We start from the raw sequence: 27,168 nt of genomic DNA on the forward strand, positions 1-27,168 counted from the left end.
CCACACAGACATGTAGATGTAACTTGCTTTTACTGACATGAATTAAGGGATTCTTTTGGTTCGTTTTACTTAAAATGGATGGACACTAAACTGATGGGTTAAATCTAGTACACTTCAAGATGGACCACTTAACAGCCTTTGATTTGACAATGCTTTCCATTTGAAGAGGCCGGGGAACAGACTGCAAAGAGTATGAGGTTAATGCTTCAGGGTCTGCGTAGCTGCTTGCATTTGCATAGCACAATCCACAGGGCAGTTATTGATGTTGTAAACCCAATGATCTTCAGTACGCCTGTCACAGAAGGAAGGTTTCTCTCCCAGAAGGAGTGGATGATTTCCACAGGTGGTACGTCCTAGATGAATAAACACATAACAGTAGCAGATATCTCTTGCGCTGACAAGGAGCAGCAAAACATATCTGTAGAAATCTGCAGATGGATATTCCCTGGACAGCTGGATTTATAAGTCAATTACAAGCTAGTAGAGAAGAAGTAAGAGTTTTCTACGGAGATGAAGCCGCCAAACTTACCTTTGAGTCAGGTTCTTGAACCCAGATGTCTTTCTTTGCCACCTTCCCCAAAGCATTTAAAACCTGAAAGAAAGTGATCATAATATTATGAAATGAGGTTCTTGCTATAGTTTCAACATGTATTCAAGGCTCTGCTGGACATAGAGAAGCCTCAGGAGTGAGGGGTAGGGAAGTGGACAGATTCAATCAGGGTCAAGACTGAGAAAGATGAGATGCCAGCAGGGCTACTGTGATTCAGGAAGGAGAGGGACTCAGCTTCCTCCTTACCTCTCTGGCTGCCCTTTCCCCGGCCTCCACTGCTCCTTCCATGTAACCGCTCCATTGTGTGGCTGTCTCAGTACCAGCAAAATAAATCTTGCCTACTGGCTGGCGAATAACCCTTTAAAAAAACAGAGAAGTCACAGTGAGTCCCCTGGGAAGTAAATGAGTCAATCACTGCCCTCCTTGACCTCACAGAAAATAGGATAAGTAAAATTGTTTAAAAAAACACCCCAAAAGATCAACCAAAGGTGAAATCTAGTTCCTGTTTCCTGGGCCTGCACCCAAGGATCTCAACTTTCAAGCCAGAAGTGTTCAGGCTGTCAGATCATCAATCTCTAAAGAAAATTTTGGTCTTTTCCAAGTCAGCAGAATTGTAATATAAGCACAGGCATTGAGTCTATCATCAGACTCACTCATTGTGTACTTCCTATTTAAGGGCCATCCTGCTTCCTACACTGTGCCCATGTCCCGTCTTGACCAGAGCTGCATTCTTAATATGCTCATAAACCCAGTTTCGAACTGCTGACCTTATGGTTCGCAGCCCGATTCGTAACCACTACGCTACCAGAGCTCCTTAGAGCCTCTCCCAGGGTCGGGAATACCTGGAGTGGGGGTGCAGCAGACACAGGGGAGATGATCATTTCTGGCAAAGAAGAGACCTGAGGTATTACGGATGTCCGTCTCCTTTAAAATAACCTCTATATGTAATTAGCATTTAAAAATTTATTCAGGGTCTGGCCAGCTGAGCACAGGGGAATTGTCTTCCTTCTTACAGAGTTTTTCGCATAGAGAACGACGGAATGGCTGGGCTGAGTGGACAGCTGTCTCCTCCTACCTTATTGGCTTTGCTTTCTGGAATGAGTGCAACCACTTTTATGAAAGTTCCCAAGATGCACATCCCCCATCCCCATCCCAAAGACCTTCACCTAAACCAAGGCATCACTTTTTCCAATGCAGGAATTTTTAGCCTCATCTTTTACGGATCCTCATCCCACCTTTTAGCCTTCTAATTTGGTTCTAGGATGAATCCAATAGATCAATCCTGCTATCACTTCCAAGAGCAATTTGTTTCAATTAAGGGGAAAAAAATCAAATAAAAGCTCATGTAAAGAAAAGGTTAACAAAATCTTTTTTTTTTTTTTTTTCCCCCCCTTCTCTGTGGACAAATTTGACCTTGAGCTAACTTTCTAGCTTGGCTCCTTGGGATATGTGATAAAAGTATAATCTCCTCTATGTTACCAGGCTTCTGGTAAAAATAAGCTCCTGCCCTGGCTAAAAAAAATCACATCTGGCCTGACCTAGACTGAGAGTAATATAAAAGATATAAATGTCAATACCTAGCATGAGAGCATCTTTTGGGGCTTCTCTAAGTGTGATGACTCTTGTAATTGGGTATATCTCTTGTAGGGAAGCTGGATGCTATGCCTTCAAGGGACTATGTTACAAGAGATAATGGCTTCTAAGGGCATAGACCAATACGCAACATTATAACAAATCAAGAAAAAATGACACAGTCAAAGATTAAATTTTACCTGGGTCCATAATCAATGCCCATGGAAACAACTGTCAAGAAATCAAACAAGGTATTGTATGGGACAAATCTGTTACAATATTGTTGTTGTTGTGTACCATCAAGTAGGTTCTGACTCACAGTGACAGTGTACAGGGTTTCTGAGAATGGCTGGTGGGTTTAAATTGCTGACCTTGTAGTTACCAGTCCAGTGTTTTAGTTTACAGCCAGACCAGGGTGCAACAGACCCCTTTAAAATGTTACAAAGCACTTTGAGGATAAAAGTGAAACTGATCTAAGCCATGGTATTTAATCACCTTATATGTATGCAAAAGCTGGGTAATGAATGAGGATGACTGACTAAAAATTGACGACTTTCAATTATGGTGTTGGTAAAGAATATTGAATAAACCATGGACTTCCAGAAGAATGAACTAATCGGTTTTAGAAGAAGTATACTCAGAATGCTCCTTAGAATAGAGGATGGTAAAAGTTTGTTTCAGGCACGTTGGTCATGTTGCTGAAGGAATAGTCCCTGAAGGACATCATGTTTGGTAAAAGTGAGGGTTTAACAAAAAAGAGGAAGACCCTTAATAAGATGGATTGACACAGTGCATGCTACAATGGGCTGGATCCAGCAATGTTTGGTTGTTGGACATATGGTCACTATGAGTTGGAATCAGCTGGATGCCACAACAACAAGAGGCATGGGGCTCTTACACTGAGGTGGGTTTCACCTTTCCCCTGTGTGATTTCATCTCCTCACACCTTAACTGCATACAGCGAGGACTCCTCCCACTGAAGAGAAACCTCTGTTGCGGCTCAGTTGGTAAGTTGTGTTTATACTACATCCTTCTGAGAAGACTGGTACCCAGAAGTCTAGTGAGACTGCAATAGTTGAGTTTAAGAAGGCCCCTTGGTGGACACTGTAGCTTGCTTCCTTTTCACATGTATTCCAGACATCTCCAGTTCTCACAAGTGTTCAGCTATTGTTCTGTGAACTGACAATAAGTCTATATGTGTCTATGGACATCCAGAAATAGACAAGCTGACTGAGACATGAGAAACGGGAATGATGGTTACTATTTATAAACTTCTCATTGAACTTTGATTATCTTTTAAGTTAGATTCATCAGCGTAGTGTTCTGGTAGTACCTTCCATATTGAGTCATGATCCCAGGGGGAAAGTAAGCTGTATAGCAGCCCCCAGAGTACTGCTCTTCACACCAGTTCTTCTCTTCGTAGTGCACAGGCTGCAGTTACATGGGGAGAAAATGCCAAAGGGAAAACACAGCTGAAATGCTAACAGTCAACAAGGGAGGATTCTGTGCATTCTACATTAATTAAAAGTTTACACAACAAAAAAGGGAGAGGTCCCTTAACTCATCTGAAAAGAAACATGGTAATACTAAGCAATGGCCTTTTTGTGAGGTACCAAGTGATAAGTGATCCATGATTTCATTTTCTCAACCTCTTACATAGAAGAGACATGAAGTGGTTCATTACCTGGAAGAAAGGATATTGCTACATTGATGATAAAGTCTTTAGACCGAAACCTACAAGAAGCCCCAAGAACAAATGACAAAATATACTTCCTCATCTACACAGACATTATTGCCAAGGAAAGAGAGGGAGAGAAAAGCAGAAGTTAATTGCACACACACACACACACACACACACACACACACACATATATATATATATTTTTCGTAACCGCTTCTCTAAGCTGTAAAAATGAATGAAGGGAATTCTGCTAAAAACTAGACAAGATGAGAGCTGTTTCCTAAGGGACAGGACTGAATCTTCTTTGATTTCTCTAACATACTTTGAAGGTTAATATTTGAATAGTTCACAGATAATGCCCTGAAAGGGCCTCCACAGCCATCTGATAAACGCTTTAGAAATAATTTCAGCCCCTTAATTTCAGTGAATGAAATTCCTTAAATCAGTTGTGAACTGAGTGCATAGAGGGAAAAATAAATGAGTATGGACTCTAGAATCTAGATTCAGCCTCTCCTCTTACGGTAGACACTGTTGTGCCTTCACGAACAGCAGGCAGGGGACTCTGTTATGGGGACTCATCTTACCCACCCTTGCGATACTACTAACTGCAGATCCAGGCACTAAGTCTAACTGGCTGCAGTCTAGTCAGTTAGTATTACAGCCCAAAGGAACCTCTCTATCAGAAATTCAATGCAATTCATCAGTTTTTAATAGGCTTTGCAATCGCTGTAGTTAGACCTTCAAGTTAAGCATATCCCTTTATAACCTGTTCATAAGAAGGTCAGGAAGTTAGACTCTGCTCCACTTAGAACAAACAGACTAGACCTGTTAGTGAGTAAAGCTGGTAGCTTCTTACCTGTAAAGCTTCTGGTGATCCTAGTACTTTGGCGTACAGCTCACAGATTTTCTTCTTCCTATGGGAAAGAACAGGAAAAAAAAAAAGAAGTAATATCTGATAGCTATCGAGTACATGCAGTCATGGTTCCAGGGCTCTCACCAGAGAACCAAATTTATTAAGGAAAATTGAAAGCCAGTGGCTTAAGTACACAAAACCTACAGTTTCTTGAATTTCTGTACTCAAATTAACCCTCCATACCTCAATACATATTTTGATTCAATAGATATTTTCATTCTTCTTAACAGTATGCCTTTTTCACTACCCAATACAGTATCTGAGATTATAATGGGGGGAAATGAGATTAAATTAAACTTAGTTTGAGGAACTGACTCTAAGCCACTTTTCTGGCAGTTACAGAATTCAGTGAATTTTATCAATCTACAGTACATATGAAGGTGAGAGTCTTTTAACTACCTTATATTGAGTTCTAAATACGAAGGGGCTTTGAAATGTTCATGGAAAAATAAAAGTACAACATCTAAACATGTAAAGCAAAGCTCATTTAATCTTTTGAGCATAGCATCAGATATGCCTCTAGGCTGAGGGAGGACAACGGTCAACACAGTCTAGTAATCTTGCACTTGATAGAATGGTCTGTAGAGGTAGGGTGCTGTAAGGGGCACTTGTGTGAGTATAATGCATTATGTGATACTAGCTTTCTCATTCATTGTTCAAATGACGAGTATAGAACAGGGCACATATTAGGTCTTAAACATCAGTCGCTTAATTTCTGTTCTCTTCAACACAGTCTATCTTCTTGAAACAAGATAGACTTTAAGCTCACAGAGGCTCTTTGTGTGTGCGTTTTGAGTTTTATTTAAACCTAGCTGAATCCGGGCAGGGGGAGTTGGGACAACTACTCTTCTTTTAAATCTGCTTAAAGTTCTAGTTTTCTAAGACCATCCATTTTAGAAATTAATGGTACTAGTTCAGTATTTGTTTGACTAGGTTCACAGTGTTCCAGTTATAATATATACATTCCATATTTACCTTATTTACTCTTTATATAGTTTAAATATTGAAAGTGCTCCAAAATATTTGTTAAATGCTAAAAAAAATATGACAAATAGTTTAATTCAAAATTTTAAACAATAGAGAAGCTGAAGAAACTTTTGACTACAAATGTACAGGAGGAAGAGGGTCAAGCTTATCAGTAATAAACTAACTACATTTAAAAAGATAAAATTGTATGTTGACAATTAGACAAACTTTTTTTTTTTTTTAATCTCCAATTTCACTGAATAATGAAACAAAATAAATCCTTATTTACACCATTTATGTTACTTCTAGAACTTCTTATGGATATGGAATGTTAAGGCAGGAGGAAATGGAATTATAAAATGCTGATTAATGCTACCATTTTACCACGGAAGGTTTTAAAGGAGAGATGAATGCTATTCCTGACACAATGTCACCCAAATGATTACATGGGTATTTAAATCCCAGGTCAGGAACAGTTAGGCTTTTAAAGGAGTTGTTTATGTTAAAAGACTACGCTTCTGAGTATCCTGCCCATATTAGGTGTGCAATAAAGCTTGGTGAAATCAAAACCCATCTTTAGTCTAGTATGGTAACCTTTTTCCTACACTTACAATGAAATGACTGAAGCTTACCTACTTTACACGGGTGTTAGAAGGAATAATTCAGGGACTTTTGAGTCAATATGAAAATAAAATTAACCTTTATTTTCAATAAGAAAAGCATTTTATTCTGAAAAGCTTAAAGATGCTTAAAGTTATAGTTATGTAGTCATAAAGTATTTATTAAACAATTGAAATCTAAAATCTAATTGATACTTACCTACACTGTACTTAATTTTTCATTCACAAATAATAATAGAAATATGTCAGAATTTACTGTACTTCATTATTATTAATTGAGCCAAGGGAGTGTTTCTACTGGACTGTGAACCACAAGGTCAGCAGTTCAAACCCACCTGCTGCTTCTTGGAAACCCTATACAAAGTGGCTATGAGTCTAAACTGGCTCTATGACACTTAACAACTTCCTCCCTTTAAAACTCAAGTTTTTGAAAAGATACGTAAGTGAAGGATGTTGAAGCAATACACTGATTGGTATGCCTCTAAAGATAATAGAACATAGTTTTAACAATGGCCAAAAGAATTCACCATTCAAATTACCTGTAGGTGAATTTACTCTGGTCTCTAGCATTTACCTTAAAAACGTACTTAAAAACACAAATATTCAGGCCCCAATCCATAATCTACAGGAAAATATAATTTCAAAAAATTCTTTGGGTGTTTGCTTTGGCAGCATATATATTAATATCAGAATGACAGAATATTAGCCTGGCCTTTTGCAAGGATGATACACAAATTCATGAAATGTTTATATTTTTAAGAAAAGAAAACAGGGGTATATAAAAAGGGAAAAGGTATAAAAAGACAATTTGAAGAAAAAGAAATTAAAATGGAAAATTAACATTAGAAAAAAACCACCACCAACAAACCAAACCTCAGCCTCACTAGTAATCCGGGGAATACAAATTAAAAGGCAAATAAAATACCACTTTTTACCCACCAGAAAAAATAACAAGGCATTTCTTGGGAGATTTTGATATAGTTGGTTCTGGAAACTGCTGTTCTAGTCAATGACATACTGAGAGTTCTAAGAACTTTTGGAAAAGTTCAGACATCCAGGGATCAGAAAATCCAAGTGAAAATGTCAAGCTGAAAGTGGTATAATGAAATAGTATGCGTGACTGGTGACTTGTCACAAGCCAGCTGTGGATCCTTGGACAAATCACTTCCTGTCTCCAAATTCCTCTTCTATTAAGTGGACATGAAAACAGTTCCTTTCCTGACATCAAGTCTCATAACAGCTCAGATAAACAAATCTGCGTGCAAATGTGGGAACTTGTTCTATAGCCTTTTCCTAACTTGCAAAATCATCAAAGTAGCTCTTCAAGAAAGGGCCTGCTAATATATTTAATTTACTTCTAGTCTTGTTGTTTCTATTGTTTTTCTTTTTTTCCATTTGATTTATCTTTGCTCTTATCTTTATTATTTCCTTTCTTCTGGTGACTTTGGATTTCTTCCACTACTCTTTTTCTATTGATAGAATTGGGGTTTGGGCTCTTCCTTCATTTTTGATGTGTGCATTTATTATACTCCTCAGCTTTTGCTGTGTTACAAGGTTTTGGTAGGTTGTGTTTTCACTCTCATTTGATTCTAAGAATTTTTTAATTTAATTTTAAATTCCTTCTACTATCCAAAAGTCTTTAAATACAGGGTTATTCAGTTTCCATGTTATTTTTTTTTTCTTGTTCTGTTACTGATTTTTAGTTTTACAGTATTATGATCAGAGAAGATGCTCTGTATTATTTTAATGTTTTTTAATTTATTGGCATTTGCTTTATGATTCTAAAATATGGTCTATATTAGAGAATGTCCGAAGTGCCTTAGTAAAGAATGTGTATTATGCTGCTGTTCGGTGGTGTGCACTACATATGAGTCTGAGGTCAAGTTGGTTGATGGTATTATTTAAATCTTTTGTATCTTTATTGAGTTACTTGCTAGTTATTTTGCCCATCAAAAGTGGTATATGTTAATGCTGGAAACATGGTGTAATGCTGTGGGGTAATCACTGGACTGCTAACTGCAAAGCAATCAGTTCAAACCTACCAGCAGCACCATGGTAATCCTATACATGGTCACTGTAAGTTGAAGCAGACTCCAGGGCACTTACCAACAAAAAAAGCTTTTCTTTTCTTTTTTTGGCCCAAAGTCAAAGAACATTTAAAAAACACAATTGGAGTGCAAGGATGCCAACAAAACAGCCATTATGACTTAGTGTAAATCCAAGACTGTATAATCCTCTGAAGAAGGGTTGTTGTTGTTAGTGTTATCAAGTCAGTTCTGACTCATAGCAACCCTGTTTCCAAGGAGCGGCTGATGGGTTTGAACTGCTGGCCAGGTGGTTCAAAGTCCAGGAGTTAGAGAAATGGAAATAACATCTTTAGAAGTGTATACATCTAGCTGGAGGATACATCATGAAGCAGTAACTTCACATTTGGATGTTTTTGTTCAATAAATGTATCTATGATTTTGCAGCGGTACTTTTGACTTACTCTATTATCTTGATAGCACGTTGACTTTCTCTCCATGTGGATATTGTATAACCACACCATTTATTCTCCCCTTTGTTCTGAATTTTTAATCATTTACAGACTGACCTCTCTGGTTCCCTGCTTTTAGTTTTGCAGCTTTATTTTCCTTTTGAAAATTCTTGGTTTGGGTTGGTAACTGGATGATGCTGTCATGTGTGTTAATCTCAACCTGTTTCTGATGCTTGGAGTCCTGGTGTGGCACTGTGGGTTAATGCACCAGACTGCACAGCCATTTGAACTGCAAGGTTGGCGGTTCAAGCTCACCAGCTGCTCCTCGGAAACCCTGTCCACTCTACAGCACTTAACAACAACAACATTTCTGATGCTATTAATTGTCTGTTCAAAGGACTCTGTACTATTGTTTATAAGGTTAGTCTGGTTTGTATAAATTTCCTTAATTTTGCTTACATGGGAACATTCTAATTTTATGATCCTATTTATGAGCCTTGATTGGCAATTATATTCCCTCTAGTTTTTATATACAAGGACCTTCAAAACATTTATGGGAAAATGGAATTAAAAGACAATGGAAGGGACTCTAACCAGAGAAGCAGTGATGTCAGAGATGGAGGCAGAGAAGATGATGTGGAAAGATAGAGCAGCTGAGGACTCTAGACTCATGGGAAGAGAAAGGCTGTGTGCTGGTGGCCAGGAGGCTAACTTGCAGAATGTGCCCTTTCGTTGTTTAAATGATTATAAATTCCTGAGTGTTTTTGTGTACACACACACACACACACACACACACACAAAAAAAAAAAATCACCCAGAAGAAATAGAAGCAAATACTGTTGAATGATGATGCATTGAGAGGATTGTAATCATTGCAATGAAACAAAACACGATAGGATGAGTGCAAAACCGATGTTCTCCCATGTAAACTATCACTAAATTCACAATAAAAGCTTAAACAAAATAGAGAATGAAATTCTTTCACAAACGTTTTGAAGACTCTTATATGTCATCCCACTGTTTTCTTGCCTTCATGGTTTTTGCCAGGAAACCAGAACTTTCTGGTGCTCCTCTGTAGGTAATGGAGTCCTGGTGTGGCACTGTGGGCTAATGTGTCAGACTGCAAAGTCGTTTGAACTGCAAGGTCGGTGGTTCAAGTTCACCAGCTGCTCCTTGGAAACCCTATAACAGGGTCGCTATGGGTAGAAATTGACTCGACAGCACTTAATAACAACAACAACTGTAGGTAATATTTTGGTTTTCACAAGCTGCTCTCAGAGTTGTCTTTGGTTTTATAAAGTTTGATTATGATATATCTAGGTATTTCTTTTACAGTCTATCCTGTATGGGATTTTTGAGCTTCTGGGCATAACCCTTCTCATATTTCATATTTGGAAAGTTTTCTGCTAATAGATCTTCAAACATTCTCTCTGTACTTTTTTTCTCCTCTAGTTCTATCAACCCTATTCTGCGTAAATTATTCCTCATGTTGGTGTCCCTTCTAACTCTCAGTCTTTCTTCATTTTCCCTCATTCTGTTTTTACTGTTCTTCAAATAAACTGGTATCAAAGGATTTACCCTGTACTTCATTGATTCTTTCTAACATTGATTCAACTCTACTTCAATATCTTTCTATTGTGCTACCCTTTTCTGATATTTTATTGCTAATCTTCTGGATTTCTAGTTGTTTTTGTATAGGCTCTGTTGTCTTCTGTTACTGGACTGAGTAGAGGTATGGGAGCAGGTTCTTTCCCTGATGTCTGATGACAAGTGTTAGGTGATTAGGGTCCATCGAAAGTCCTTGTGGGACCAGAGTTCCTTCTGGGTTGGTGCTTGCAATTAGTGGGGTCTCTGAAGCTCAGTGCAGGCTATGTTCGTATCTGCTGAGAATATATGCTGCCCAAAAAGATGGGGTAGGCCCACTATGCAGAATAGTAAAGTGAGTTTGTGCAAGTGCAGATGGCCTGCAGGAATTGTTGAGTGTGGGTGAATGGAGTGTTCTTGCTGGTCACTGAGTTGGGTGCTGTATGCTTTTACAGTTGGTTGCTGGGTGGTTGGGGCCTACATCTCTGAGTGGGGGTGTGGGCTTACCCAGGTAAGTGTGAGCAGATTGTACCTCGGGAGGCGGTCATGGGTAGGGTCGGGCTTGTGTGGGTAAGTGTGAGCCACCTGTGCCTCAGGGAGGGGGTGGTGAGTATGGCAGTGTGGCCAGGCTTGGGAGTGCAAGTGTGAGCAGCCTGCACCTCTGAGAGGGGGCTATGGTTGAGGCCAGGTTTGCATCTGAGAGTGGGCCTCTTGTGCCTCATGGGGGGGTGGGAAGTATACCAGGGCTTACAGGTCAGTCCAGGCCTCCTGTACTGGGGACGGGGTGGTGGTGGTGGTGAGTGGGACCAGGCTAACTACATAGGAGTAGTGGCTCAAACTCACCAGCCACTCCTGGGAAACCCTACACGGGGTCGCTATTAGTCAGAATGACTCGATGGCCCTTAACAAGAATAACAACAATCCTTCCAGGTAAAATATTATTTGAACAAAAGATTCCAAGGCAAAATAAAACAAATATAGCAAGGCCAAAAGAGAGAACAGGGTAAAAAAAGGAAGAGCTATGCATAAATAACTGTTTTAGATTCGGAGGATCTCAGAAAAGGGAAAACCAATTGTATGCCCTAGATCATTGGTGTTGGTTACTTTTATGTGCAAAAGTTGCTTTAAGATAAAATTCATATAGATGGATAGTCTTAGAAAACAATATATGCCAGAGAACTTTCAAAAAGCCATAACAGACTTGCAAGGGGATCAGGACTAGGCCTCTAAAGCTCTTTCCACAGCTAACATTTCCTATGTCTTTTCTCCCTCCATCTTCCAGAGAAACCTGCCCTCTCAACCATTGTAAAATGGATAAAAATATGTAAAATTAAATGAATATGTGCATATGGAAATGGACTGGGTCAAGCAGGCCATACCAAAATACAAAAAGGGGCTGTTTGTTGGGGTTTCAAGGATATTAGTGTATTATTGGGGTTTTCATAATGCTATTATACTGCTGTTAGTGTAACACATATAATGCCAAGCTATCATTTTGTATATTTTTCAAAAACAAATTCTTACCTTGTTTCTTTAGGCTCTTTGGCAAAGCGATGTGCTTTTCTGGCAAGGATGAAGCTGGGGAGAGAGGTTACATTTGAATAGTCAATTTACAGCCCCTGGTCTCGAAAGTATTCTTGCCTCATCCCACTCTGCATTAATGAGCTCTTCTCTCCAGGCCTGCCCAGCATTTCTCTCTTTGAGAGCAGATCCATGTTTTTTTCTTCAGTTTGCCTCTGTGTCCCAAATCCCTGCTATATTGTTGACTCTGAAGTGAGAAGTGAACTCTCAGTCTATAGTTTATCCCCAAAGTTTAGTACGGTTTTTGGCATATGGTAGAAAACTAAATGTGTGACAAATGTATGCTGTATTATTTGTCTTCTCCCAAGTACTTTATTAAAGCTGGAAAGGCAAACATTTAAGTGCATGCCAGTAGTAGATGTCAGGGTGTACCAACCAGATGCCTTCAGGACCAAGGCAATCTCAGGATCCTTAGTTGGAAACAGAATAATTCTCTCACAGGTGCATTCTGCACCCCAGATCTGCCTTGCTCAGAGTCCTGCCCTTTCCCAGTGGTAATCCTCACCCAGTGATTAAACCTAGGGTGGAGTAGATACATAAAAAGTCAGACCCTTTTCTCAACTATGGATATCTCTGAAGGCCATCCCAGCTCCAGTGCTCCTCATGGGATAGCTGAGGCCTTTGGTAGGATAACATTGCAGTCTAACTTCTCTATCGGCTTGATCCTGCTTCCTTCTCTCTCTCTCTCTCTCTCTCTCTCTCTCTCTCTCTCTCTCTCTCTCTCTCTCACAGGTGAGCACTTCGCAATAAACCTACTGCCCCCTAAATTCCACCTCAAAGTCTGATTCCTGGGAACGGACTGAACAAAATCCACAAATAAAGTAATTCAGTACAATCAGTGACAATAAGTATGTATCCTTTTAATCAAAGGTTGTTGTTTGGTACTGTCAAGTTATGTTCAGATTCATAGCAATCATATGTACAACAGAACAAAAGACCGCCCAGTCCTGTGCCGTTCTCACAACCACTGCTCTGTCTGACTCCAGAGTCACAGCCACGGTGTGATCTGGTCATTCATGACATTCTTCTCTTCTGCAGATGACTATCAAGCATGATGTATTTCTCCAGGGACTGACTGGTTCCTCCTAATAACATGTTCAAAGTATATAAGATGAAGTCTCATCCTTGATTCTAAGGAGCATTCTGACTGCACTAACTCCAAGACAGATTTGTTCTTTTTTTTTCTGGCTACCTATGGTATATTCATTATTCCTTTCTCACACTATAATTCAAAGCTATCCAGTCTTCCTTATTCATTGTCCAGCATTCGCATGAATGTGAGGCAAATGGAATTACCATGATACGAGTCAGGTGCATCTGGTCCTCAAAGTAATATCTTTGCTTCCTAAGATTTTAAAGAGGTCTTCTGCAGATTTGCCCAATGTAATACACTGATTGATTTCCTAACTGCTGCTTCTATTGGAGTTGATTGCAAATCCAAGTAAGATAAAATACTTGGCAAATTCAATCTTTTCTGTTTATCATGGTATTTATTGGCCCACTTGTGAAGATTTTTGTTCCCTTCGCTGAGATGTACTACATACAGAAGGCTTTGATCTTCTTCAGTACATACTTCAATTCTTTCTTGTTCTCAGCAAGCAAGGTTGTGCCACCCGGATGTGATGATTATTAATGAGTCTTCCTCCAATCCTGATGGCACACTCTTCTTCATATAGTCCAGCATCTTGGATTATTTGCTCAACATGTGAAAGGATACAACTGTAAGGCACACCTTTCTTGATTTTAACCACTGAGTATCCCTTGTTCTGTTCAAATGACTGCCGCTTGGTCTATGTAAAAGTTCTGCATGAGCATAAGGGTCCTGGAACTCTCTTTCCTTGAAATGTTATCCATAATTTGTTATGATTCAGTTAAACACTTTTCCATAGTCAATAAAACACAGGCAAACATCTTTCTCGTATTCTGTGCTTTCAGCTCATATCTTTCCGACATCAGCAGTAATATCCCTTATTCCATGTCCTCTGTTGAATCCAGCTTGAATTTGTGCCAACTACGGGCAAAGCCAGCAGTTCGAAACTACCAGCTGCTCCGCGGGAGAAAGATGAGGCTTTCTGCTCCCATAAAGATTTACAGCCTCAGAAACCCTGTACAGGGTCGCTATGGGTTGGAACCGACTCGACGGCACTTAACAACAACAACGGGTTAATGCACTGAACTGCAAGGTCGACTTGAACCGCAAGGTTAGCGGTTCAAGTGGTTCAAGCTCACCAGCCACTCCTTGGAAACCCTACACTGGGTGGCTATAAGTTGGAACTCAAAGGCACTTAACAATAACAACAACAACACCTGTCGGCATGGACTTCTGTTGTGGAGCTGTTGGATAAGCACTGGATTATGAGCCAGTGGAAAACCCCCTACACAGGGTCGCTATGAGTTGAAACTTACTTCAACATTAATGACATTGTTTGCTAACTTGCACATTTTATTCAATCACCTTTCTTTGGAATGAGCACAAATTTGGATCTCTTCCAGTTGGCTGGTCAGGTAGCTGTCTTTCAAATTTCTTAGCTCTTCCAGTCTAGTTTGCATCCATTTATTGAAACACCTCAATTAGCATTCTGTCTGTTCTTGAGCCTTATATTTTGCTAATGTCTTAAGTGTACCTTGACCTTCCTTCAATATCATTGGTTCTTGCTCAAATGCTACCTCCTCAAATGGTTGAAGGTTGACTAATTCTTTTTCATACAGTGACTCTTGCATCTTTTTTATTTCTTTTGAAACTTATTATTGTGAATTCAGTGAAGGTTTACAGAGCAGACGAGAAGTTTTGCATTCAACAAATCACACAGTTTGCATCATCTCAATGATTGCAATCCCCTCTACATAACAATAATTATCCAACTTCTTTCCCATGGTTCTTATTTCCATTCCACCCTCCTTCCCAACACTTCAAGATGAAAAGGGCAACATTTACTTAAACACAAGGTTTGTCCTGAACTTTGTCCTTGGTATATGTTGCCCTTTTGATCTTGAATGTTGACCATTCCATGGTTAGCATACCTAACCAATACTGTTGCCCCTCCTAAATACTTATTTATGGCTTGGATGAGAACTGGACCATGATGGTGAGTTCAGTTCCAGATTTGAAGGGTAGCTGAGGATCATAGTCTCCAGTTCCTCCAGTTTCTTTCTGACTAATAAGCCTAGTCTTTTTTTTTTTTGTTCCACACTTTCTCCCACTCTATGCAGGATCTTCTTGTATAATTCTTTTCAGAGCAGTTGGTGGTGGTAGCTGGGAACCATCTAGTACTTCTGGTCTCAGGGTCATGGAGACTGATGTTTCTGTGCTCCATTAGTGCACTGAACTGAATAATTCTAAGTGTCTTCAATTTTCATCACTATTCTTTTTTCTGCATAGAGAGAGACTAATAGTTGCACCTTAGTATTCTATCTCCTTTCAACAATTCCTCTGTCATTCAATATTTTGTCCATAAAATCATTCAATATTGCAACTGGAGACTTAAAATTTGTTCAGCTTGAGAAGTGGAATCACATTCTTTCCTTCTGCTTTTCTAACTCCAGATCTTTTCACATTTCGTTATAATACTATGTCTTACTGAGCTGGATTTTGAAATATTTACGTCATCATTTCTGTTTCCTTTAGCTACTTTGTGTTCAAGAGCAACTTTCAGAGTCTCTTCTACAATGATACCACTAATTTCATGTATATTTTAAAGAGCTGTGACATGAAGTCTGGGATTATTCTATCATCAGAAACCTTTAAAAAAAATCCAAATGAGCCAATGGAAAATGAAATTATTTCTCCATTTAAAAAGTTTTAAAAGTGCATTGTTTGTTTTAGAGCAAAAAGTGAGCCCTGGTGTGGTGCTGTAGGATAAGCACTCAACTGCTTACCACAAGGTCGACAGCTAATCAGCCACTCTTGGAAACCCTATAAAGGTTCGCTATGAATCAGAACCAACTCAACAGAACACAACAACAAAAAGAGCAAAAAGGTATATCAGGAATGAAAATACGAGGGAGCTTCAAAAAGTTCATGGAAAATGGAATTAAAGATAATGATGTTTTTCCACGGACATTTTAAAATCTCCTGTATAAGGACTGAAAATAGATATCTCCCTTCCTGTCCCAATGAACTATTCCTCAGTTTGGTAATTGTTTTAGGACTATTACTCAAGATCACCTGGGAAGGCGAAGAGACAAAAGATATCTGTCCTAATCTAGGGGAAAGTATTTCAGAAGAAGCTGTATGTAGATTATTGATTTAAAAATTTCTGAATTATTAGACTTTATGGGATATACTCCTAATATTACTTTATTCAACACATATGTTGCAGCTTGCTACTAATGATTTTAGCTAAAGTTATGTTTATATAAGATTCACTAATTTTAGATTTATGCAGCATTGAAATGAAAATCAATATGTGATGAAAGATTAAAATAATTTATCTGGAAATCTTTTAGTGAACTCATCTTGTGCATTTTTTACAGTTCTTTTGTCAAAGGTCTCGCTGTTTCTGTCAAATCTCAAACCATAAACAACATAATCTCTTTGGTTTAACTATATATAACCTTGGATAAATATTCTTGAACTTTCTTTGGTGTTTTATTGAGGAAATTCACACACTGGTTTTGTGCTACATACATGCCACAGTTCTAAAGTACAAGGCCCTTTCCAGTTTCCAAAAGGCAATAGTTATCACAAACAGCATGCTGGGTAATTATTCTCCCTATCTCAAGGCTTTCATCAACAAGAACAAAGAGCAAGGTGGAGGCATCTTTGCATATAAAACAGATTACAATATCACTTTCATGGAACTACCTAAATAATGCCATTAATATCTAGAATGATACTATCATACAATGTCCTAGTAATAAAGCAAAGGAAGGCCTTCCTATAGGGGCAGACTGCCTCTATATCTCACTCCCAGGGCAAGAAAAACATCAATGTTCTTCCATCCACAATTGGATTGGTCTTGACTGGCACATTCTGAACACCAAAACATTACCATCGTAGCTTTCCTTTTTAGTGTACAGAGTGGTGTCTAAATGCCAAAGCAACTTGTATTCTTTCTTGCCCAGTGGGGTTAGAGATGGAGAGAATGTGCTGTTTCTATGGTTATTACGTTGCAAGCTTCTGGCTTTTGCAGGCAGGTTAGTGCTATTTCCTCTATTTCATATCTAGAGATGTGGTCATAGAATATTTTGTTTGCAGCCCAGTGGCACAGTCACTTTTAAAGTCCTCTGGGACATGGGTCTGCTACATTTTCTTCAATGATACAATGCTCATAAACTCAACTCACCCCTCTCCCCCTAAAAAATCATTAGGTATGCATTTTCCAGAGGTGAAGGGGAAAATCACCAACCACTCAGTTACTTGCCTGCTACAGAAGCTGTGTTCTTTTGTGGACAATGTGGTAGAGCAAATAACTGCTTTATTTGTATGGTTTTTGAGGAGTCCTGGTGTGGCGCTATATAGGAAAAGCACTGGAATGCAAGGTCACTTTGAACCTTGCGGTTCAAACTCACCAGCTGCTCCTCGGAAACCCTATAGAGGGTTGCTATGAGTCAGAACCAAATAGGAATGGAAGGAAAGGGAAAGGGCTCTTTTCCTCCTCACACCGACCCACGCCCAGCTCCAGCCTGTCCTTCAGAGGGTATGGGGACTAATGCTGTTCAAGGAGAGCTGCATAGTGACCTACCAGAAAAAGTGCCATCCACTCATACCTGTTTGACTTAGAAATGTGACTCCTAACCGGTCATACGTCTTATTTCTCATGGAAAGTGACATTTGTTATTTAGCAAATGTTTGCAATGGATAAGAAGATAAAGCCTAGAAACCCTAAAGTCTAAAGGTTTTACAGGTTAAAACACTTTTCACTCCAGAATGGTCGTGGGACCTTGTGCCTCTTGACAGAGTTATCCACTATACTGCCTATCTAGATGCGTTTTCACTCCGTCCTCAACACACAAATTTTATTGGGGTGAAATGGCATCCATTTTAGGAAAGCTTCCAAGGATTCTTGTGTCATATAAAAAAAAACATTACAGCACTATTTAAATACACAAAAATATGATGTATTTTCATATTTTATCCTAGCCATAGCTTGATTCCAAAATGATGTTCTCTGTTAGCACCCACACTAGCACTCTCACACAATTTGGAAAATGCAAAGCACCCAGTTCTAACTTACCCCATGATGGCAGGCAGGGATCCATCTGGCTTGGTGTCATCCAAGGTTATTGAAATTGGAGCTTCATCATCTTCAATGATCATACAGCCACAGAAATCTTAACCAGGAGAGAATCCATAGATGAATGAGACCACACTCTTCATATATATATATATATAGATCCTTTAACTATATATACACATGCACACACACATACCTAACCACCAACTATTTTACTACAAAGAAGGCAAACTTTAAACTTTTCCCTCCAGCCCAAACACTATTCTCTATTAAACACACACTCAAAATACAAGGATGGTTACTCATGCAGACACATGGAAAATGATCCATCTTCTATGGTCTGATGACCAATATATAACAAAATGGTAAGCCAGTTCTGGAATTCTAGCGTACATGGGAAACAAGAGGGGATATATTAAAGGAAATTACTTTGTCAACTGATAGAAGGTGTGGTGGCAAGGAATCCCATGACCATGAACAGAAGGCTTGTTAACAGTAGTCCCTGTATCCCAAGAGCCTACTACGTCCCGGCCACCGCCTCAGTTACTTCTTGTAAATGAGACAGCAAATGTCAGTGTCCCCACTCTACACTAAGAGACTGATCCTGGGAGGTATTAAGCATCTTGCCTTCCACCTGATGTCACCCAGTGAAGTCCAGGAATGTCTGACTTCAAAGGCGCCTCTAGGCAAAGAAGCTAGGGCAATGGAGGTCCTGAAGTTGGGGTGCTCTTTTCCTGTTCCTCACTGGAACACTCTGTGTTACCAGGAGATACCAGGAAAGCTACAGACTAAGATTCCTCATCTTTTCTCTTTACCAATATGAAAACATCATCTTTTTCTGTCTAGTGCCTGGCATAATGTTCTTAAAAGAGTATAGTGCGATTCCTTCACATCATATAGTTTAAATATAAACAAGAGCATCCTACCCTTTTTCTTCCAAAAGGCTTCCTTGTAATACATCATGCACTTAATGATAGATCCCATCGGAAGACGCTGAATTAACTGATTTCTCTCTGGTGGCAGTTCTGGTTTGAAGTGGATCTTAGAAGTCAAGGCTGGTGGGATGGCACTAATTACATATTTGCACTATAACACAGAGACACAAAATGACACTTCAAATGGTGAGTCTTTGTAAAGTGGCTGAAACCTCATCCTTATTACTTGGAACAACACAGAGCAACAACAACACACAAAACGAAGCAATTGTGAGTCAATAAAACAGAACATAGCAAGTTAACCAAGGCTGGTAACTGGAAGCCCAAACTAACACACTAGCATTAATTCTGCCACCGGTTGGATTCTGTTTGGTTAAAAGCTGCAGAAGAAGATATAAAGCCTATTTAATAAATACTCCTTTTAACGAAATTGAATTACCTCATACACTTCATGATTTAATGTTTCTACGATGACGTTGTCGCCCGACTGGTCAACATAGCTGACAGGCTGACTCAGCTTAACTTGGTCCCCAAGAAGTTCCATTATCTTCTCGCTCACCTGACCAGACCCACCTACAAACTTGCGCTCCTACAGGAAAGAGGCAAATGGAAAAGGAAATTTATTAAAGCCCAAGAAAGGAAAATCATAATATTTGTCACTGTTCAGAACAACCTTCAGGAAGTACCTTCACTTTCTGTAAACTTAGCATTGGAATCTTCATGAGAATAAAAGCAGAGTTGGCCAAGACACCAAAATTATTCTCTGTTTGACTTCCAGCAGTGAAAATCATTACTAGTTTATAAAATCACAGAACCAGAGGAAATGTTCAATTACACCACTGTCATTGACATCCTGCCCAAATGAAAATATCAGTAAATCTTTGGGTTTTGAATGCCTAGGTGTGCAGTACATGGAGGGAGAGGCCTGGGAAAGGGAGACTACTGCACTTCTCCAAGGGGATGCAGTTTCTGATGTTCCTTAGCTTCTCACAGCCATGGGCTATAAGTGTCCGAGCAGGTAAGGCTGTAGACAGTAGCATATTTTAAGCAATACTTTTAAGCAGCTGTGTGTGTGGCATTGTGGGTTAATATGCCAGACTGCAAAGTCAGTTTGAACCACAAATACCTTTACAGCTGGTTATTATAAAGGTTCTTTATAAAGTAATTCCTACAGCAGTTAAGGACTCCTGGTTTGGCACTGTAGGATCAGCACGGGACTGCGAACTACAAGGTTGCCAGTTCAAACCCACCAGCTGCTCCTTGGAAACCCTATACAGGGTCACTGAGTCAGAACAGACTCTATAGCACTTAACAACAACAGCAGTTGAGACATAAAAATTCACGATTTGTTCATTCTCAAGAAACTAGAATCATTTAATTTATAATCTGACTTACATTTTCAAAGAGTTCTTTTAGACTTTGGTATAGTGGAAATAACATGATTTGTTTTGACTTTATTCATTGACCACCCTCTTTCATGTCTAGTAATTGTTGAATGAAATTATTAAAAGGTAACTCAAAGTTCTTAATAAAGATATCAAGATAAAGGTTTTAGAGCTGCAAGTGTACTGTGGTTTCTGAAAAGCTCATGTAGCGTTTGGCTAGAAGTATTCCCAATACTCTGAATAAAGGATAAAAACAAACAACAAAAAATCAGTTGTCATCAAGCTCATTCCAACTCATGATAACCCCATATGTAAGATGCTCCTTAGGGTTTTCATGGCTATGATCTTTCAGAAGCACACCTCCAGGTCTTTCTTCCAAGGTGCCTCTGAGTAGTTCTGAACTAGTAAGCTGTCAGTTAGTAGCTGAGTGCATAACTGTTTTGCTACCCAGGGACTCCAAATATAGGCTACGAGTATCAGATATGAGTCAAGGTACCTCAGAAAGTAAAACACTAGTTAATAGGCATAATGTAGGATTTCTGCCTATAAATAAAGGCACTTAATAAAAAAATGCAACTGTCCTGCACTGGACAATGTTCACATGGCCAATAACACTTGGAGATACAAGAATAACTGGAGGACTTCTCGAGATCTTAGGAAAGGGATTGTTCACTTAGTGTACACTCTAGACTTTGCACTTAGGATACACTCAGAATTCTGGGACATAGGGAACATAGCAGAATTTAAGTAAACTGCTACTAATTAAATCCCATTCTGATAAAATATTCCTAGGAAATAAATATTCCCTTTTTTAGGTTGTTGTTGTTAGGTGCCATCGAGTCAGTACCGGCTCATAGCGACCCTATGCACAACAGAACAAAACTCTGCCCTGGTCCTGGGCCAACCTCACAATTGTTGCCATGCTTGAGCCCATTGATGCTGCCAGTTTGCCAATCCATCTCGCTGGGGGTCTTCCTCTTTTTCTCTGACCCTCTACCAACTAGTCCCTCCTGACAATATGTCCAAAGTAGGAGAAACAAAGTCTGGCCATCCTGGCCTCCAAGGAGCACTCTGGCTGCACTTCTTCCAGCACAGATCTGTTGGTTCTTTTGGCAGCCCATGGCACTTTCAATATTCTCCTCCAACACCATAACTCAAATGCATCAATTCTTCTATGGTCTTCCTTATTCACTGTCCAACTTTCGCATGCATATGAGGTGACTGAAAATGCCATGGCTTGGGTCAGGTGTACCTTAGTCCTCAAGCTGACATCTTTGCTCTTCAACACTTTAAAAATGTCTTGTGCTGCAGAATTGCCTAATGCAATACATCGTTTGAATTCTTGGCTGCTGCTTCCATGAGTATTGATGGTTGATCCAAGCAAAATGAAGTATTTAGCAACTTCAATGTTTTCTCTCTTGATAACAATGTTGTTTGTTGGTCCAGTGGTGAGGATTTTTGTTTTCTTTACACTGAGATGCAATCCATATTGAAGGCTATGGTCTTTGATCTTCATCAGTAAGTATTTTAAGTCCTCTTCACTTTCAGCTATCGCAGGTTGTTAATGAGTCTTCCTTCAATCCTGATACCACGGTTTTCTTCATATAACCCAGCTTCTTGGATTATTTGCTCTGCATAGAGGTTGAATAAGTTGAATAAGCATGGTGAAAGAATACAACCCATCTCTCCTTCATAGTCTGTCTTTGTCTGGAAGCTCATCTGAAACCTGTCCACTGTGAGTGACCCTGCTGATATTTAAAATACCTGTGGCATAGCTTCCAGAATCATGGCAACTCACAAGCCACAACAGTACAACAAACTGACAGATGAGTGGTGGTCTCTTTGGGTAAGGAGCCCGAATGGTTTGGCACTAAGCTGCTAACTACAGGCCGGCTGTTTAAAAGCACCAACTGTTCCACAGGAGAAAGATGAGGTTGTCTGCTCCCATAAGGATTTACAGTTTCAGAAATCCTACATAGGGTCAGCAGTGTAAACTCACTAGCCACTCCTTGGAGACCCTAGATAGGGTCGTTATGAGTCAGAACCAACTTGACAACACTTAACAACCATCACCATATAGGGTCGCTATAAGTCAGAATGAACTTGGTGACAGTGGGTTTTTATGGGGGGTAAAGAACAGTCTCGAAAAAAAGAATTTCTGAATCTGGCAAATCAGTTAATTAGGATTTTGACTTAACTTCTGGTTTCCTGGTGTGGTGCTGCGGGCTAATGCGTCAGACTGCAAAGTCGTTTGAACTGCAAAGGTCAGTGGTTCAAGCTTACCAGCTGCTCCTTAGAAACCCCATACAGGGTCACTATGGGTCCGAATCAACTTGAAGGCACTTAACAACAACAACATTGGTTTTCTGGGCATCCAGCCAAAGTCTCTGGGCTTTGTTGACCATATGAACTCAACCATTAGTAATGAAAGTGGTATGGAATCCATACAAAAGCAAGTAAGGAGCAAAAATTATATATCCAAAATACAGAATTACCTATCAAAAGAGTGGCTATAAGTCACACAAGTATGAATTAGAAGAAAGCCCAATCACCTCCATTTTATAACAGATAAACTCTAAGAAACAGATGGGACAAAAAGTCTCATGTTCGGAACAGAGATGCCTGTCAGTACAAAAATCTTACGTATTAAAACTGAGGGGAAATTAGTTAAAGAACTGAGCTTCTCCTGCATAAATAACCTAACTTAATAACTACCTTCAAAAGGAAAGCACTTAATTTCTAAACCTAATCAATTCTAAATCAACTATTCTTTAGCTGTGATATCATTTTCAAGAACAAGAAAGTGAAATGATAAAAAAAAAAAAATTTTCTAAGAGCATTTCAAGTTGCTAATTATTTGTCTCAAAATACCGAAGTAATTGTCAAGACACTGCTTGAGGTGAGAATAAGATCACAAATTGAGTTAGTTTCTGCATGGACACTCCATACCTGGCCCCCGTTGGTAACTGAGAAGATTCGAGTGGTGCCCCCGCACTGCTTCACATACCACAGAAACCACAGGGCAGAAACTTCATGTGGTTCAGAGGTCACATTGATATTCACAAAGAGATAAGCAAACTGCCTAGCAGTCCTGTTCACAGAATAAGAATGGAGGTCAGGTGCAAATATATACATGTTTAACAGTACTATAACATATTTTACAAACATAAGCTCATACGGTTAGAGACTTTTTCTATTGTCTTTGAAAAAAACTGCCAGGTTCAATTTCCAAAGCAATGCAATTTTTTGAACTCTTGGAGAAAATAAAGTGTCCCCCTGCTCTACATTGCTTTCCCCAGTGCAGTCTAAGAGGGCAATAAGCTTGTCTGTGGTGAGCGGAGATATTTATGCCCATTCATTTTAACACTGATCTTCTTTCCATCTGCCTTGCCCTAGTCCAAGGTACTACTGTGCCTCATCTGAGCTACAACAGTGGTGAATCCTAAATGGTCATCCTACATCCATCCCCCTTTCTAACCTCCTTCAGACTACAACAAAAGGTCTTTTCAAAGTACAAAGCTCCTCAATCCTCTGATTAAAACACTCCAATGGCTTTCAATGGAGAAAGCTCAACACCTTGAATGTATCCATAAATCCTATGCCTTTTGCCCAATTCTCCAACCTCTCCTTAACACCACTTGCTAGAATCATCTCGATAGTGCAAGCACACTATCCGTTAAGTTGCTAAAACATGCCAATCTCCTTCCTATTTCGGGGGCCTTAGTATATATATTGTCCTGGTGTGGCACTGCAGGATCATGCCCTGAACCACAAGGTCGATGGTTCAAACCCACCAGCCACATCTCAGAAACCCTATTCAGGGTCGTTATGAGTTGGAACTTATTCAATAGCACTTAACAACAACAAGTATAAGTCGTAATCTGCCGTCTCTGCCTGGAAATATATCATCCTCCCACACCACCCACCTTTCCCTGACTCTCCCCAGTCACTATGCCTCAGTGCTAAGTTGATGTCCTTAAGTATTTTTATTTAAAGATTACTTGGTCAAGGAAACCCTCTTTGACCCTCACACCAGGTCATGTTCTCCTCGCTGCAGGTACTCTCCTAGCATTATGTAATAGTGCGTGCTACATCAGTCTCACTTGCTAGAAGAATATAAACTCCATGAAGGAGGGGGCCATGCCTACCAAGTTCACCACTGTCCCTCAGTGCCTGCAGAATGAAAGAAATACGTGCTGACTCAATGAATGAACTGCCAGTCACTAAACTAATAACATGGATTCTAATTGAAAACATCAAGTAGTTTACATTTTTAAATTAATTAACACTAACTTTCCTTCAGGACTCCTGGTGTGGTACACTGTAGGATAAGCACTGGACTGCAAACAAGGTTGGCAGTTCAAACTCACCAGCTGCTCCTCGGAAACCCTATACAGGGTCGCTATGAGTCAGAACTGACTCAATGGCACTTAACAAGATGCTTTCCTTCAATTTCATATTTCTCAATAATATCTATATAGAATTAATTTTTAAATCTTTTTCCAAACCACACCTGTAGCTGACTTCTCTATAATATGAATATACAATTACTTATTTTATTACAGATCCCATGATTCTTTCATTGAAAGGAGTTTTATTTCATTCATCTACTGTTATTCATACGTAATAGATTCTTTTTGGGCTCAGACTTGCTCTGAAATGTCTAAAGTGCCTTCAAAGTTGTTGCTGACTGTAAAGTCATGAGGTCTCCCATTAACTTTTTTTTCTTATAAGTTATGAAGACAAACACTAGAGCCCAATACAGATGGGATAAGAATGATGGAGAAAAATGAAATTTGAAATAGCTCAGTTTACTTGGTCCAGCAGATTTTATCGATAAGATCTTTCATCGTCATCCTGTCCCATTCGTCAGCGTGCGGAGCCTCCCATGGAGCGTCAGCTTGAATCTGCGGAAAAAGAAGGTCTCACATTCAGGTGTGAGGCCCCTTGCAGAGGCCCTCAGGAGGCCCTCTGAAAAGCAGCCTCTAGGTCTCTATGCTGGAACGTATGATTGGCATACAATTCTATCTATAAACAGTAGAAGAAGTAGCTCTGTGGGTTCTATACTTTAAACCATTGCCAAAATAATACTTACTATATTAGAATCATATAAAATATAAACACTTTTATATCTTGTTAAAAGATTATTCATATTGACTACTGGACTCCTGGTGTGGCACTGAAGGATCAGCACTGGACTGCGAACCATAAGGTCTTAGTTCAAAACCACCAACTGCTCCTCAGAAACCCTATACAGCGTTGCTATGAGTCAGAACTGACTTGCTAGCACTTAACAACAACAACAAAAATACTGATTATTATTATTAAAAGTTAACCCCTGATTTCAATCCCTAATTCATGTTTGAAAGAATGATGTTACAGAACCTGAAATTAAGTAAAACGTTTTGGAGAAGCAAATCCTTCTCACTTTTACTGAGTGACATCATGTATGGATAAGAAGACTGTAAGTATGAATATCTGGCAAAAAAATATTTCACATAAATGATACATGGTAGGTAGTTGAAAGCACACTGTATTCATATCAAATAAACATGGGTTTGCATCCTGGTTCCATTGCTGTGTAGTCTTAGGTAAATTATATAAACTCTGGGCACCTCATTTTCCTCATTTGTAAAGTGGTAATAATACCACTTGCTGTGATCATAGAAAGAATGCACATCAATTTCAGAGCAATGTTTTCTCCACTGTAGAAACTTCTTAAACAATTACTGTTATTTCAGTAATTAGTCATGGGCAAGCTGAAGAGACATTTTACCTCCTTTCCCATGTTATCCATTGTCCTCCATAGGTTGTTATAATCCAGATATGCAATGGGGTTCCACACTGGAGGGAAGGCGCCCCGAAATGGGTATATTTTCCCCTAGAACATAAGAGCAAAGGGAAAACACTGAAATGGGCCATTTTAAATTTGGATGGCATTTTAAAAAAACAAACAAACAAAAAACCACCAACTAAAGATTTCCAAAGTAACAAGGTCTTCTACTGTGTCAGAAACATCACCTTTGATGGAAAATAAATATGTTTTACCACACAAGTACCAAATTTCAGTAAGATTAGCACCATTTCCCCAGTGTCATCTTAGTCCCTTTTAACTTACAGGGGAAAAAACAGCATTGAATTTAATTCTACTTATTTAGGAAAAAAAAATGTAGGTCATGTTAATATTTAATGCTTATGCTATAATAATACTAATTCATGAGTTCCTATTGAGTCTTTTTGGAATAATGTTTCCAGAAGAGAACAAGGTGACAATATAGAGGGCTATCTTTTGATCACATACAGGCCGTGAATGGCAGAGGGGAATATCTCGGACTGTGTTTTAAAGTTCACACTAGCTAAATAAAGACTAGATCAACAAAACACTGGGGTACTGATGTGGCATTGTAGGATAAGATGTGGATTGCTAACCGTAAGGTTGATAGTGCAAACCCACCAGTCACTCCTTGAAAACCCTATACAGGGTTGCTATGAGTTGGAACTGACTCAACAGCACTTAACAACCACCTAAAATTTATACGAGAAATTAAAATATGAGAAATGTGGGATAATGGATATTTGCCATTTTTGACTGTCTAACATCCATTCCCCTTTCTTAGTAGTACCCTAGTTTCTGTTTGGGACACTGCCTTTTCTTCTCTTCTTTGTACAATTGTGTGGGTGTTTTGGGGTATCACCTGCCATTACAGAAGACAATGGTCAACCAGATCA

At 39.3% G+C, this 27,168-nt stretch overlaps 1 protein-coding gene across 1 annotated transcript in view; it reads right to left on the reverse strand.

Moving 5' to 3' along the window:
• Positions 1 to 206: 206 nt before the first annotated feature.
• Positions 207 to 27,168, reverse strand: part of MAOA (monoamine oxidase A) — an 84,305-nt gene continuing 57,343 nt past the window's right edge. Inside the window, exons 4-15 of the mRNA XM_006864293.1 lie at positions 26,216 to 26,320; positions 25,255 to 25,346; positions 23,389 to 23,530; positions 19,494 to 19,643; positions 19,046 to 19,205; positions 18,120 to 18,216; positions 11,887 to 11,940; positions 4,660 to 4,717; positions 3,456 to 3,553; positions 797 to 908; positions 530 to 592; positions 207 to 353 (exon numbers count right to left, since the gene is read on the reverse strand). Of these exons, the coding sequence (XP_006864355.1) occupies positions 207 to 353; positions 530 to 592; positions 797 to 908; positions 3,456 to 3,553; positions 4,660 to 4,717; positions 11,887 to 11,940; positions 18,120 to 18,216; positions 19,046 to 19,205; positions 19,494 to 19,643; positions 23,389 to 23,530; positions 25,255 to 25,346; positions 26,216 to 26,320 (1,278 nt within the window). The remainder of the gene's footprint in view (positions 354 to 529; positions 593 to 796; positions 909 to 3,455; positions 3,554 to 4,659; positions 4,718 to 11,886; positions 11,941 to 18,119; positions 18,217 to 19,045; positions 19,206 to 19,493; positions 19,644 to 23,388; positions 23,531 to 25,254; positions 25,347 to 26,215; positions 26,321 to 27,168) is intronic.

Source organism: Chrysochloris asiatica, unplaced genomic scaffold, assembly GCF_000296735.1.
Source record: "Chrysochloris asiatica unplaced genomic scaffold, ChrAsi1.0 scaffold00062, whole genome shotgun sequence".
Taxonomy (NCBI): Eukaryota; Metazoa; Chordata; class Mammalia; order Afrosoricida; family Chrysochloridae; genus Chrysochloris; species Chrysochloris asiatica.